The sequence below is a fragment of the Diaphorina citri genome, unplaced genomic scaffold (genome assembly GCF_000475195.1).
Source record: "Diaphorina citri unplaced genomic scaffold, Diaci psyllid genome assembly version 1.1 scaffold971, whole genome shotgun sequence".
Lineage (NCBI taxonomy): Eukaryota > Metazoa > Arthropoda > Insecta > Hemiptera > Psyllidae > Diaphorina > Diaphorina citri.
In genome coordinates this window covers 6,825-20,363 of record NW_007378402.1, presented here as the reverse complement: position 1 = coordinate 20,363, position 13,539 = coordinate 6,825, and the positions used below count along the sequence as shown (strand labels likewise).

At 37.7% G+C, this 13,539-nt stretch overlaps 4 protein-coding genes and 1 long non-coding RNA gene across 5 annotated transcripts in view; 2 read left to right on the top strand and 3 right to left on the bottom strand.

Annotated features, from left to right (window-relative positions):
• Positions 1–263: 263 nt before the first annotated feature.
• LOC103513450 (BTB/POZ domain-containing protein KCTD9-like) lies at positions 264–1,309 on the bottom strand. The gene is made up of 2 exons (XM_008478281.3): positions 1,234–1,309; positions 264–506 (listed from the first exon to the last, which is right to left on the bottom strand). The coding sequence occupies exons 1-2, from the start codon at positions 1,279–1,281 to the stop codon at positions 264–266; spliced, it is 291 nt and encodes a 96-aa protein (XP_008476503.1). The 5' UTR covers positions 1,282–1,309.
• Positions 1,310–2,022: 713 nt separating this feature from the next.
• On the top strand, positions 2,023–10,481 carry LOC103513449 (B-cell receptor-associated protein 31). The gene is made up of 3 exons (XM_008478280.3): positions 2,023–2,081; positions 2,168–2,765; positions 9,357–10,481. The coding sequence occupies exons 2-3, from the start codon at positions 2,300–2,302 to the stop codon at positions 9,551–9,553; spliced, it is 663 nt and encodes a 220-aa protein (XP_008476502.1). The 5' UTR covers positions 2,023–2,081; positions 2,168–2,299; the 3' UTR covers positions 9,554–10,481.
• LOC113469150 lies at positions 2,055–2,303 on the bottom strand. The gene is made up of 2 exons (XR_003392659.1): positions 2,218–2,303; positions 2,055–2,131 (listed from the first exon to the last, which is right to left on the bottom strand). It is a non-coding gene; the product is annotated as an uncharacterized LOC113469150 (long non-coding RNA).
• On the top strand, positions 3,644–7,333 carry LOC113469149 (plexin A3-like). Its single transcript, XM_026826637.1, has 2 exons — positions 3,644–4,780; positions 7,112–7,333. Exons 1-2 carry the CDS (start codon positions 3,858–3,860, stop codon positions 7,200–7,202), a joined length of 1,014 nt encoding a protein of 337 aa, XP_026682438.1. The 5' UTR covers positions 3,644–3,857; the 3' UTR covers positions 7,203–7,333.
• Positions 10,068–13,539, bottom strand: part of LOC113469152 — a 3,815-nt gene continuing 343 nt past the window's right edge. The window contains exons 2-3 of the mRNA XM_026826639.1: positions 12,169–12,290; positions 10,068–11,564 (exon numbers count right to left, since the gene is read on the bottom strand). Coding sequence (XP_026682440.1) covers positions 11,044–11,564; positions 12,169–12,290 — 643 coding nt within the window. The 3' untranslated portion in view covers positions 10,068–11,043. The remainder of the gene's footprint in view (positions 11,565–12,168; positions 12,291–13,539) is intronic.

Here is a 13,539-nt window from a genome sequence, read left to right as displayed (position 1 = left end):
AAAAAAAAAAAAAAAATCATGGTATAACAGAGAGTTTATACCTACTGCAGAATAAAAGGGCACACTAAATGAAAGATTGTTAAAGTAGAACTTTTGTTTGTTTATTGAAATAATTTAATTTAATTTATTAACCCTTTTATTCTGCAGTATAAACTCTCTGTTATACCATGATTTTTTTTTTTTTTTTCAATTTGGCAAAAAATTTTGTTTAACTTATGCCAAGTTGAAACTCAGACTGAAATCCCAATTAAGTAGGTACCTGTTTAAACTTGAATATACTCACCACCTACATTCAATGTGATCCAATCACTCCCGGAGGAATGTTTGTGTTCTTGTTTCCTGATGAAGTTTTCTCCGCAAGACACATACAATATGTCATCATTATTCAGTAGTTTCACGTCGTCTATTTCTCCGCCCTGAGGTGTGAATAGCTTTGTGGCCGTTATGTTGAACTTTGAGCTTGCTGTTTGAAGAAGTTCATCGACAGAGTGTGTCACCATCACCACCTGTGCAAAAGGGGTCACAAATTTGTCACATGGAATAGGAAACTGTATTTATTCTGATTAAAATAAATATTTATAAATTGAGTTACAAGCTTTTACTCTACAATTTTCCTTTAATTTGTTTTCACATAACTCTCAGACTACTTTGATCAATTTTTAAGAAAATTGAAAACTGAAAATTGAACTATTTTTAAGAAAATAGTTTTTTTTTTTATTCATTTCTTATTTGTATATTCTCCTGATAAAAACTTTATTGCACCTCCATTTTCAATATCCCTGCTCCGTCTTTGGATTCCACATCTTTCTTGTTCCTCTCACTTTCATTGACAGTGCTTGCATTTGATTATGAGCTTGATTGGGCCACTGAGTGAAGTCCTTTGCATTACCTTTACTCCGGTTATTTATTTAGACACGGAAAATTTGTCTGAAATGCCCGCCCCGGTACTACAGTGCATTTCTCCAGGGTGGAACTTTTATTTTCTACGGTACCTTTACTCCCAAAAGAGTACAACTTACAAAAGGGGATCCCCTCTGAGGCTTAGGTGTAGGGGCCACTACCCCAAGGGATAAGTTAAGCTTAAAGGTATGAATCTACAAAGGGGATTCTCTATTCACGTATCAGCCTTTGAGGACTTCGTAGGGTCTTTTTTGGGGGTAGTCAATTGTATAGTTTACAGATCCACTGGTTTGAAAAGAGGCTCTTCTCTTGATTCACTGATAAGATCCTTACCTTCCCATCTACCTCGGTACCATTTCTGAAGAGTACCACTCGCTTCATACTGGATGCTGGATGTGGTCCCAGGAACAAGGTTTGGGTGTATTCTTGTCATTCTCTCACTATTCTTCCTTGACGCTATCCGAGAGATGAGAAAGTATGCTTCTCCCGAAGTCAAAGAAGCTCATGGTCATCTAGATGCTGAGATGCAGAACAACATGAAACTCTTCCGAGCTCAGCGTAACTTTTACATTTCCCTCTTCTCTTGATTCACTGATAAGATCCTTACCTTCCCATCTACCTCGGTACCATTTCTGAAGAGTACCACTCGCTTCATACTGGATGACTGGATGTGGTCCCAGGAACAAGAAAGCGAGTGGAAATGGAAACAATGGGTAAACATGATCGAGCTTGGCACCCAGGGTGTTGAAGGTTGAAGATGAAATAATGTCGGCCATTTAAGCGAGTGGAAATGGAAACAATGGGTAAACATGATCGAGCTTGGCACCCAGGGTGTTGAAGGTTGAAGATGAAATAATGTCGGCCATCTTGATTATTGACTCACATTTCGCACAACTCATGACTCGTGTCTGCGGGAGTGGTACGATAATTCCAATGAAAGTAGGTACGATAATACCATTATCAGTTCGTATATTTTAAATCTGGCAACACTGCGAGTAAATATTAAAAAAAAATCTGATGTTTGGTGGATTATTATTATTGGTGGAACAAAATAATAATCGAGTGCACTCGAGTGAAGTCAAACTCGAGTCCACTCGAGTAAAATCATTCACTCGGCCCATCACTAGTTTGGATTATTGGATTGGCATTGGAATATTGGAATAAAGTTATCTAGCCCGAAGGTTATTCGGTTAGGTTTTACAATTTTTTCATAATTTTCAAGGAAAGTAACCTACTAATACGACTATAACGTCCATTTAGCCCGAAGGTTATTCGGTTAGGTTTTACAATTTTTTCATAATTTTCAAGGAAAGTAACCTACTAATACGACTATAACGTCCATTTCTTTCATTCCCGTTAATTGTGTCATTCAAGTGTTTTCCAACCAAAAGTTTCAATCATGAGTTTACAGTGGACCCTAATAGCGACTGTTCTCTACTTTGAAATGGCGTTCATGCTACTTCTCATCCTCCCCATATTATCAACCCAAAGACTGCACAAAATCCTCAAGTCCAAATTCGTTCAAGGTGTGAAAACACAGGCAGGCTGGTACTTTGGGTGTATTCTTGTCATTCTCTCACTATTCTTCCTTGACGCTATCCGAGAGATGAGAAAGTATGCTTCTCCCGAAGTCAAAGAAGAAGCTCATGGTCATCTAGACGCTGAGATGCAGAACAACATGAAACTCTTCCGAGCCCAGCGTAACTTTTACATTTCTGGCTTCTCACTTTTCCTCTGGCTGGTTATACGTCAAATCATTCAGTTGATTGCACAACAGGCCAATTTGCTTGCACAGAATGAAGCATCGATGAATCAGGCTAGACAAGCTGCTGTTGCTGCTCAAGCTCTACTTGATGGTCCTAGGGGTAAGTGGTTTGGTTCTCATGTGTGGGCTTACCTAACTCCTAACCTGTTAGTTACTAGGAGCTATTCCACTAGGGTTGCCAGATCATTTTCAGCCCAAAACGGGATAAGCGACCTAAAACGTCAAAAAAAAACAGGATTTTGAATGAAAATACGGGACAAGAGCTTTTTTAACCCCCCCTAGCCCTCACCCTGCAATTTTTGGAAGAAAAAAACACTCAATTTTTAAAAATCAACTGTTTTTTCTTCAGATTTATTAATGAAATTAGAAATTAAAAATTATTCACTTCTCATATTTTTGGTTACACCGTATTTTTGGTTACACTACCGGGGTTCAAATCCGGCGTGCTACAGAAAATTTTAATTTGTTACATTGGTAAAGATTAATTACCGGAGGAGATGGTGAAACTGGGGAAAATACGGGACACGCGTGTCCCGTACGGGACATTTTGAAAAGTGCCCAAAATACGGGACCAATTACAGTTAGTAACTTTGTCAAATCTTTTTTCTTGATATCAGGAAAAGTAAATATAGGTACCTTGTTTTTGTCTGTGACCAAAGGACGGTGGTCGTTCGGCCGAGACTCACACACCTCACGGTTTGAACAGCTCTGACCTAATCTAATCTCGGTTTTCGCTAATCAGTGTTCTAATATGCGAAAGGGGAAGAAGAAAAGGTTAAAAGTTCAGAAGAGGAGAGGAGGCTATTGTCGAATAGGAGAAGAACTTTTCCATTACAATTTTCCATTCCACCTCTCCTCCGTTTTGTATCAGTTTATCCAGATTGTTTTTCCTTTTGAAAAGTTGAACTTATGCAGATTATTGAGCTTGAGCAAGCTCAGTAAAGGTCAGATAAATTCTTTCTTTATAGGTAGTTATTTATTTTTTTTTAATCTCCATAGCTCAGAGCATATCATAGGAGGCTTTCACACCGGTGGTTTCATTGTTCATGTCTTTATCAAAAATACCGATAGTATTAACAGCTCCGTAGTTCAGTGCGGATCCTTTCATTCCTTCCACCAAGTAAATATAGTGCCAGAAAAGTGTAAAATAACAGAAATCACCTCCTCCTCGTCGTCGTCAACTCTTATTAGTATGCCGTGTTTTAACATGTGGACCCCGCTGCTGATCGTGCTGGGAACTCTGTCCGCGTGTTTTGGGAGCGACTCATCGAGTGGCGTTGTGATCACTTCAATCACGCCTAATCAGTTACAACGTACCACAGCACGTACGCTGGATCTTGCCATAGAGAACTTACCAGAGCTGCCCGGACAGTTGTTATGTGCGTTCACCATAGGGGAGACCACTGTCACCACAGAAGCCATAAAACAAACCAACGGTGTCAAATGTGCAACACCTCCGACAAAGGACATACCATCTATCCCAGTTGGTCAACACAATATTACTGCCAAACTATCAGTACGATCCTCCAACGGTCCGGATTTTGTCACCACCAAGTTTATGTTCTTTGACTGCAATACCTACTCCTCTTGTACCCAGTGTGTCTCGAGTGATTTCCCTTGTGATTGGTGTGTGGATGGACACCGTTGTACTCATGATACAGCAGAGAACTGTCGTAATGATATTCTCATCACTGGAGTGAGTCGGGTAGGACCTAGCTTCCGTAGCGGTCCTGCTTTCTGTCCCACTATTAGAGGAACTGACATTGGCTCTCAGGAAATTCTAGTACCATCCGGCGTTAAAAAAGCCGTCAAAGTAAAAGTTCATATCGTGGGTCAGTTCATCGTACAGACCCGGTTTGTGTGTCTATTCAACATTGAGGGTCGATTCACCAAAGTGAATGCACAACTCCTAGGTGACGTTATCTATTGTGATCCTATGGAGTTTACTTACAATTCAAGTGTGTCCAATATCAACGCCTCGTTAGCTGTGATCTGGGGAGGCTCTAAGCCTCTTGATAATCCGGATAATGTTCACGTGAATATTTACAAATGTCGGGATTTAGCCAACAATTGCGGCCTGTGTCTGGCGTTACCGGAGAAATATGGATGCGGCTGGTGTGAGAGTAGTAAGCGGTGTGAAATATTCGAACAATGTGACAAGGGATTAGGTGTGTGGTTAAGACGGGATCACACGTGTCCTATATAAAAGGGTAAAAAAAGTCAAAAATAGACATAATTTTATATTATGATTATTATGTAGCAATAAAATACATTCTGTCAAATACCTATAACAAAAAAAATTAATAGGTACCTATATTTTTTTATTTATAATAAAAGGTAGTTACGAATATACCTAGTTGTTCTTCAATTTCTGCTTAGAGTAATTCCAAATATGGGTTATAGGGTTATTTGTCATTTATCTAGCACTCAACCCTGAGGTTGTTTAGTTTTGAACAGGTGATGCCTACCTATGTATTAGGTACGCACCTATAAAAAACTAAATTACCTACATACTTTTAGGTGTAGATTGATAGATTCTTCTTCAAATCTTTACGATTTTGCACTTTCCAACAATCCCTACAATAAATGATTAAGAGAGGATGATATTAAGATATGTATTATTGACCGAACGATAGTGAGGTCAATAATACATATCTTAATATTAACTCGACCATTTTGCATTTGCTTTAGATGTTTGTATAATACATACATATTTGTTTATGTTTTAATAAATAATTATCAAGGAAGTTCAAATGCCATATTGCCATGGCGCCATACTATTTTGCCATATTTTAGCGAAATTTGGAAAAAAGCCTAGAATGCCTTATTTTGCCATGCATTTTGCCATATTTTAAGCATTTTTAGGGGAAAATATAAAACTTTAAGAACAAAGATTTTTTGCGAAAAAAAGTACCTACTAAAGCACCGTACACAAATAGTGGTTATGCATTTGGGGAAACATTTAGCATGAAAGGTGAATTTCTACGTAAAAACTCCTCAAAAATCCAAATCTGAAGTCAAAACAATGAAAAATTATTTTAAAACTTTTAAGATTCAATTTTTATTCGACGTTCCAAGGAAAAATGTAAAACAGTTGCCTCTGATTCTTGAAAAAAATCGCTTATTTTGCCATGTTTTTAAATTATAAATGCCATATATATCTAATACTTTCCCAAAATAAGTGCCATATTGCCATGTTTTTTAGTGCCATATTTTGGAAAAATAAGTGCCATATTCTGAACTTCTCTGATAATTATGTATTACGTAGGGTTATCCTTACCCAGTTGTTGCTCTCTGTATTCATTATGTTTGTAATTCTGTATTGATGTGTAATTTCCATGTAAAATAAGCAAACGTATCTAATACTTTCCCAAAATAAGTGCCATATTGCCATGTTTTTTAGTGCCATATTTTGGAAAAATAAGTGCCATATTCTGAACTTCTCTGATAATTATTACGTAGGGTTATCCTTACCTATTCATACGTAGGATTACCCAAAAGACATTTTTTCAAAGCAGGACATTTTTCTAAATCGTAAATTTGTCCAAAATTCAATTACCTATTCATACGTAGGATTACCCAAAAGACATTTTTTCAAAGCAGGACATTTTTCTAAATCGTAAATTTGTCCAAAATTCAAATTTGGGGGCGTGTACCTCCTTTAGGAAGGATTTTCGCAACTTTTACTATAGAGTTGACCCCCCTAAAATGACCCCAAAAACATGTGGTTAAAGTTTTTGCACACTTTTTTGAATCACTATAAAAGGTGTGTCCAAACATAGTTCGACCGGCCGTTGATCGATAAGGTGAATCTATGTTGTCGAGGCAGTGTGGACGGTTCAGTCGACATCGGTAGAGTGGACAAGTCAGCTAAGAAATTGGGTTCATATTTCATAACCGAGGGTCTTGAGGGACTTTGGTTCGAATCCCGACAAGGTCATAATCGAGTCTGTGGTTATGGAGCACAATCATTCGGCTAGAATGCTAGAAAGAAAGTTTGACCAAGTCAAGAAAGTTTGACCGTTGAAATTTAGGAGTAAAGTGGACAAGTCAGCTAAGAAATTGGGTTCATATTTCATAACCGAGGGTCTTGAGGGACTTTGGTTCGAATCCCGACAAGGTCATAATTGAGTCTGTGGTTATGGAGCATAATCATTCGGCTAGAATGCTAGATTGAAATTTAGGAGTATGCTTTGAGATGTCAACTTTCTCCAACGGTGGGTGAAGGCTATTAGAAAAGGTGAAAAAAAGATTTTCTTCTATTTGTCAAAAGTTAAAACACGTTCCCGGGTATATTTACAGTTGAGGCCAAAAGCAGAAACTATTTGAGATTGTTTAGAATCATAGGGTGTGATAGAGTCATTTGTTTATTCGGGGTGAATTGGTGAAATCAGTAAGATATGTTGAATGGGTGTTGGCGTTACCGGAGAAATATGGATGCGGCTGGTGTGAGAGTAGTAAGCGGTGTGAAATATTCGAACAATGTGACAAGGGATTAGGTGCGTGGTTAAAACGGGATCACACGTGTCCTATATAAAAGGGTAAAAAAAGTCAAAAATAGACATAATTTTATATTATGTAGCAATAAAATACATTCTGTCAAATACCTGTAACAATAAAAATTAATACCTATATTTTTTTATTTATAATAAAAGGTAGTTACGAATATACCTAGTTGTTCTTCAATTTCTGCTTAGAGTAATTCCAAATAATATGGGTTATAGGGTTATTTGTCATTTATCTAGCACTCAACCCTGAGGTTGTTTAGTTTTGAACAGGTGATGCCTACCTATGTATTAGGTACGCACCTAAAAACTAAATTACCTACATACTTTTAGGTGTAGATTGAAAAAATACTGGTCACAATAGATCTACAGAGGTCGCAGTGTTAATTGCATACTCTCTTGGGAGAGGAGCAACCAGTCCCATAATAGAACTCATCCTTAGAGCTGATGACATCCTTTTGACATCAAAATATTTTCAAAGTGCAAAGTTCTTTTCATGACCAAGATATTGCATCAGACATTCATGCTTTCTCATGAATGATCTGTTGATGATTCATTATTTTATTTATTTACTTTATGTACTTTAACTATGTACTTTAAAATAAGCTGATGGTATTACTCTGTCTTTATCTTTATTTATTTTATGATTATTATTTTTTAAACCCTATGGGATATTAGGTCCAGTATTCAGAAAAAAAAAAAAAAAAAAAAAAAAAAAAAAAAAAAAAAAAAAAAAAAATAGACTGGCAATGATCGGACTGTATCATTCAACGTTCAATGCCGAATATGGGCTGGCATAGCCCACTTACCCATCACAGCCACACACCACTGTCTCTTGATTAGACGTTAGACCAGACATAATTATTATGATATGCGAATACAATACATGTCTCAATAAATATGTACATAGGCATACTGGCAGAATACTCCTTCATAATATAATCTACCTACATTGGTAGGTACATATGCAATGCACATAAGTACATAGGTACCTACCTATATGTATACTGGCAGAATATATTATACCCACATATCTCTGTGAATGGGTACAATCACTGGCAGAATACATATGTAAAGACACTGACAGAATACTTATGTACGTAGGTACATTACATAAATACTAGCAGACTTCTAATCAGAGTGTTTGTGATACCAGCTGCTCTGTCGTGTAGTCAGTTGTCAGTACAGTACTCGGGCAGATTTGCATCTAACTGTCAGGTCGCAGGAATCGCGGGACAAAGAGTTATTTACTCACATTAAATAACTCTCACGCGTGTGTTTTCCAACCATATTTTGATATTTTTAGAGCGGAGTACCATTAGTTTTCTGGTGCCGAGTTACCTAGAGTGGAATTGAAGCTGTAGTGTGTTCCATCAATTTAGAGCAGAGCTTAGTACCATAAGATTTCAGGTAGCTACAGTAGAACTGAAGCGGTGGAGTTTTCCACAGAATCATTACTTGGAATATTTTTTTAGAGCGGAGTACCGTTAATTTTCTGGTGCCGAGTTACCTGGAGTGGAACAGAAGCCGTAGAATTTTCCACAGAACTAGGTACTATAGAGAGCGGAGAAACAACAGTGGAACCAAAGCCGTTGCCGATTTTGTTTTCTGAGGAACAACACCTTTGATGATTGGTTTAGCTGTTGTGCGATTTGTAAGTAATCTATACGTCTAGAAACTCTAAAACTCTAACACTAAGAGTTAGGTTGTAAAAACACTCTCAACCTGGAGGTGCTGGGTTCGAATCCCGGCCAGGGTGGAAATTTTCTAACCAGATTTTTCCGTTCTTAGATAGGTTTTTCCGTTCTCGTAAATTATAAAAGAATGTGCCTTGAAGGAATGCGAAAGCGGTGCTGAGGTACAATCTTTACAAAAAAGAGTCAGTTTTTTTTTCAATAGGTATGTTAGTATTTGTACTCAAAAAGCCCTCTCCGAGGCTCAGGTCAACTCAGGTGCAGGGACAAATAGCCCTAAAGGTCGATTTAAGCTTCTACAAATCTACAAACCTGAACAGATATTTCCGAAATGGAACATCATCTCGCGCTCCCATGGAAATCCATAGCTGCGTCCACATGCGTAAGATTTTTCACTTCCAGAACTATCCAGATTAGAACCGTCACCTCCACATCCATTGGTGTAAGGTCTGCACCAAAGTATTATCTAATGTTATGTTTCTCTCTTTCCAGAGGGTGATTCTGATGAGATCAAAAGACTGAAAGAGAAACTATCCAAAACGGAAGAAGAACTGAAGAAGGAAAAGACCAACAGTGCCGCCCTGAAGAGTCAAGCTGATTCGGTTGGAAAAGAATACGATAGATTGTTGAAAGAGCATGAAAAGGTCCAGAAAGTGGTGACAGAGCAAGGAGACAAGAAGGACGAGTGAAGAAATGTGATGAACCGAATGATGAGCTATTTTTTGTATAATAAAATTAACACTCTTATCCTACTTTATTTATAGCTTGAGTAAATGGTGTCAGTAAAACTGTGACTGAAAGGTGCAAATTGGCAAGAAGGACGTAAGTAAATCTAATAATAATCTGGCAATAGCTAGTTAGGCAGAAGATCTTGTACTGTGTGGTTAATGCTTAAGGCATTAGGTTTCCCCAAAGTATTTCACCAAAGATAATGTTCAAATTAACTAGAGGTAGAGTAGAGAAGAGATACAGTAGAAGAAAAATAAGGTCCAGAATTTATTTTTTTCAAATTTGCAGAAAAAGTATGGAGGGATTGTTTGCCAGACCTTCATAACTTGTAGTTTTTCCCCTTTAATTTTCAATGTGTGATAGCTATGCTGTGTGAAAGCTTTTACACTTGTAATGTTGTATTATATTATTTTTTGTTACTTTCTATTAAGTACATTTTATTTTTCTGGCTGAAAGTTTCCCCCCCCCCTTTCCTTTCTTTTATTTTTATGTTCCTTATCTTCATTTTACTTTGTTTATTTAAAGGTTTTAAACTCATTTTTTTATCTCTTGTTTACTAGTTATTCAAAACTTGCACCAATGGGTAACATAAAATAAAATTGTATCCTCTTCCCCATATGAACAACACTTTTTATAAGAGGGTCTATCAATTCGTAAAACTTTCCACTAAATCCTACCAAATAACAACCAAGTATACTTTATCATTCAAGGCCTTGCTTGGACTGTGAGAGAAAGTAAATGGACTTCTCAGTCTTATGCTGTCAAACATAATTATATCTTTAGCCTTGACAGTCCAAATTTGGAACTATAGCTCTAGTAATTCAGGGGTAGAAGTAGAACGTTGGACTTGTCATCTGAGGATTACCTATGTTTTGAGCCCCAGTGGCTACGTACAAAGTTAGTAGCGTTATTTCAGGGTGAACGTTTTTGAGAGTTTTGCTTAAACGAAATAATACCTTTTAATTATTAATTTGTTTTTAGGTTTAAGGGTTGTTTGTTTTTTATTTTTTACCTCTTTCAATTAATATTAAAGTATCTATGTATATTTTATTTAATTAAATAATACTATAGTTATTTATTTAGATATTTGTCAATACATATGTACACAGGGTGATTTTTATTTATTTATTTTTTTTTTATTTAAGGAGCCATCCTGAATATCTCGAGTGTCGATTGATAATAAAATGCCCCATCTGTATAATTTGGCCCAAAAAAAGGACCTATAAGAACTGAATAATTTGGACCAAAAAAGGACCTACCAGAACTCTATAATTTGATCCGAAAAAGGACCTAAAAGAACTCCATAATTTGGCCCAAAAAAGGACCCATAAGAACTTTATAATTTGACCCAAAAAAGGACCTACAAGAACTCTACAATTTGGCCCAAAGAAGGACCTATAAGAACTCTATAATTTGACCCATAAAAGGACAATTTGGCCCAAGAAAGGACCTACAAGAACTCAATAATTTGGCCAATCGGAATGTCGTTCAGCACATATTGGAACAAAATCCTGTAGACATTCCTCTCATAGAGGTTTGTGAAATTCGCCACTGGAAGCAAATGATCGAGTCCCTGCCCCGAGTTGCTCTCCGGCACTGATCCTTGTAAATGATGAATAAATCCCCTTGAATTTGTGTCCGCCTCTGGTCCTTGGAAATGATGAATCAGTCCCCCTGAGTTTGCGTCCATCACTGGTCCTTGTCCTTGTAAATGATCGATCTGTCCCTGCCCTAAATTTCTCTCCGCCTCTGGTCCTTGTCCTTGTAAATGATGAATCAGTTCCCTCGAGTTTCTTTCCGTCACTGGTCCTTGTCCTTGTAAATGATGAATCAGTTTCCTTGAGTTCGTGTCCGCCCCTTGTCCTTGTAAATGATGAGTCAACCCCTCTGAGCTTGTGATATCCGCCACTGATGACTGATTAATCAGTCCCGAGTCAATCGGATCAATTGACTTCCGAGATTGCATCTTGTCTGGAAACCGATGTTTTAATTCAATGTAAATTTTTCATTCAATTGAACAATCAATACCTATTATTAGGTTAGGTAGGTTTTAATATCATTAATTAACCTCGATTTATTCAAGGCAAGCACGCCCTATACCGTTAGATTTTTCATCAGATTATGTGATTCAGGCTAGAGGTCCATAAAAATTTCGCACACAGAGTCGACGCCGTCGATCGATCTAAGAGGTGAATCTATATATCTTGTCGAGGCAGTGTACGGTTTCAGTTAGTGTTGGGAACAATCGATTATTTTACATAATTTTACATAATCGATTATCAATCGATTATGAAAAATAATCGATTATCATAATCGATTATTCCCAACACTAGTTTCAGTCGACGTCGATGGACGGGGTCGACTATGTGTGTCCACTCCTTTAGAAGAGTAAAGTAAACGTACGTACTACGTACAGACCATTTGCTAAAAACGACTTTTTTGGAATCAGGGGACCCCAGAACGGATATTTCCACCCGTTTCCCGATTTTGAAATTTTGGACCGATTGCAATCCTTTCTCATTAGTACCTATAGGTTCGCTATAACTGTGGTAATAGGAAGCAAAAAGTGACTTACTCCAAGCCTCAATGATGAGAGCTTTCTCTAACGTGATACGTTCTGATTGGTCCAAGTTCAAATTTCTGCACAGCTGAATGGCGTTAATCAGTAGATTGCACTCGATCGGGTTGTAAAAACAGCTGAAAACATAAATGTAGGCGCCAAGACGTGAAGTCAAAGTGTGATAGTAGGCCACCCACTGACTATCAGGTAGACTTGACAGGTACACCTGATCAGGTCCGCCTGTCAGGTCTACCTGATACTTTCTAAACCATTTATAACAAGGATAGGAGAAAAGGAAGACAAGATAGGAGAAAGCCAGCCTTTCGAAGAACGAACCCTATCTGGATAAGAATAAAGTTCAAGATAAAATTAATCCCGGGTGGGAAAGGGAATCGAACCCTCAAACCAGTCTTTGAATACGGGATCGGGTATAATGCCGAACTTGTAACTACTATGTCAGACTAGTAAACGGTCAGGATAAAAAAAAAAAGAAAAAAAAGACAGATCCAAACGTCAGGATTTTGGATCTATTCAACTTTCCTCCGGAGGTTTTAAACCATGAACCCCCAGGGACTTGAAGAGTGATTTAATGGGGCGCAGGGGTGGCGCGGACCCCAGAATGCTTAACCTCTATGTGCGTGCACATTGGCGATCCAGCGCCCAAGCTAATTGGCGGGCTCACGCTTGAAATAGGCAAGCGCCTGTGTTAAGCTAACCGAAAGAGCATAGGACAGGAGGAAGAGAGAAGCTAAAGCTCTGCTATCCTCATAGGAAATAATGTCAAAGTTGGAGTTATACAAAGTCTGTACAAGAGTAATACAAAACATTCGTACAAATACAAGAGTTAATATAAAGTCTGTACAAAAGTATATAAAAGTCTGTACAAGAGTTAATACAAGTCTGTACCAGAGTTAATAAAAAGGTCTTGTACAAAAAGTTACACAAAGTCTGTACAAGAATTACAAGTGTTATACAAAAGTCTTTTAAGAGTTATACAAAGTCTGTACTCTAGAGAGAGCTAATACAACAGTTGTTCAAGAGTAACACAAAGTCGTACAATAGTTATACAAAGTCTGTACAAGAACTTAATACAAAGTCTGTACAAGGAGTTAACAAAGTCTGACAATGTGGTACAAACTCTAGCGGAGGTCATAAGCAAAGAGAGGGACTAGTTTGATGTGGCTAGAGTTCTTGGTAACCCTTCCAGATCAGGGCCAGGCTAGTCTTGGTTTAAGACCCAAGTTTAAACCGTGTTTCGACAAAGTATAATGCACGCCGAAATAACCCAACAGCTGAACCACGGAATAAATGTCGAGTTATCCACTCATGGGACTGATTTCTCGTCAGCAGACTGGTTTTGCCTCCTTTCGCCCAAGCTCCTAAAAT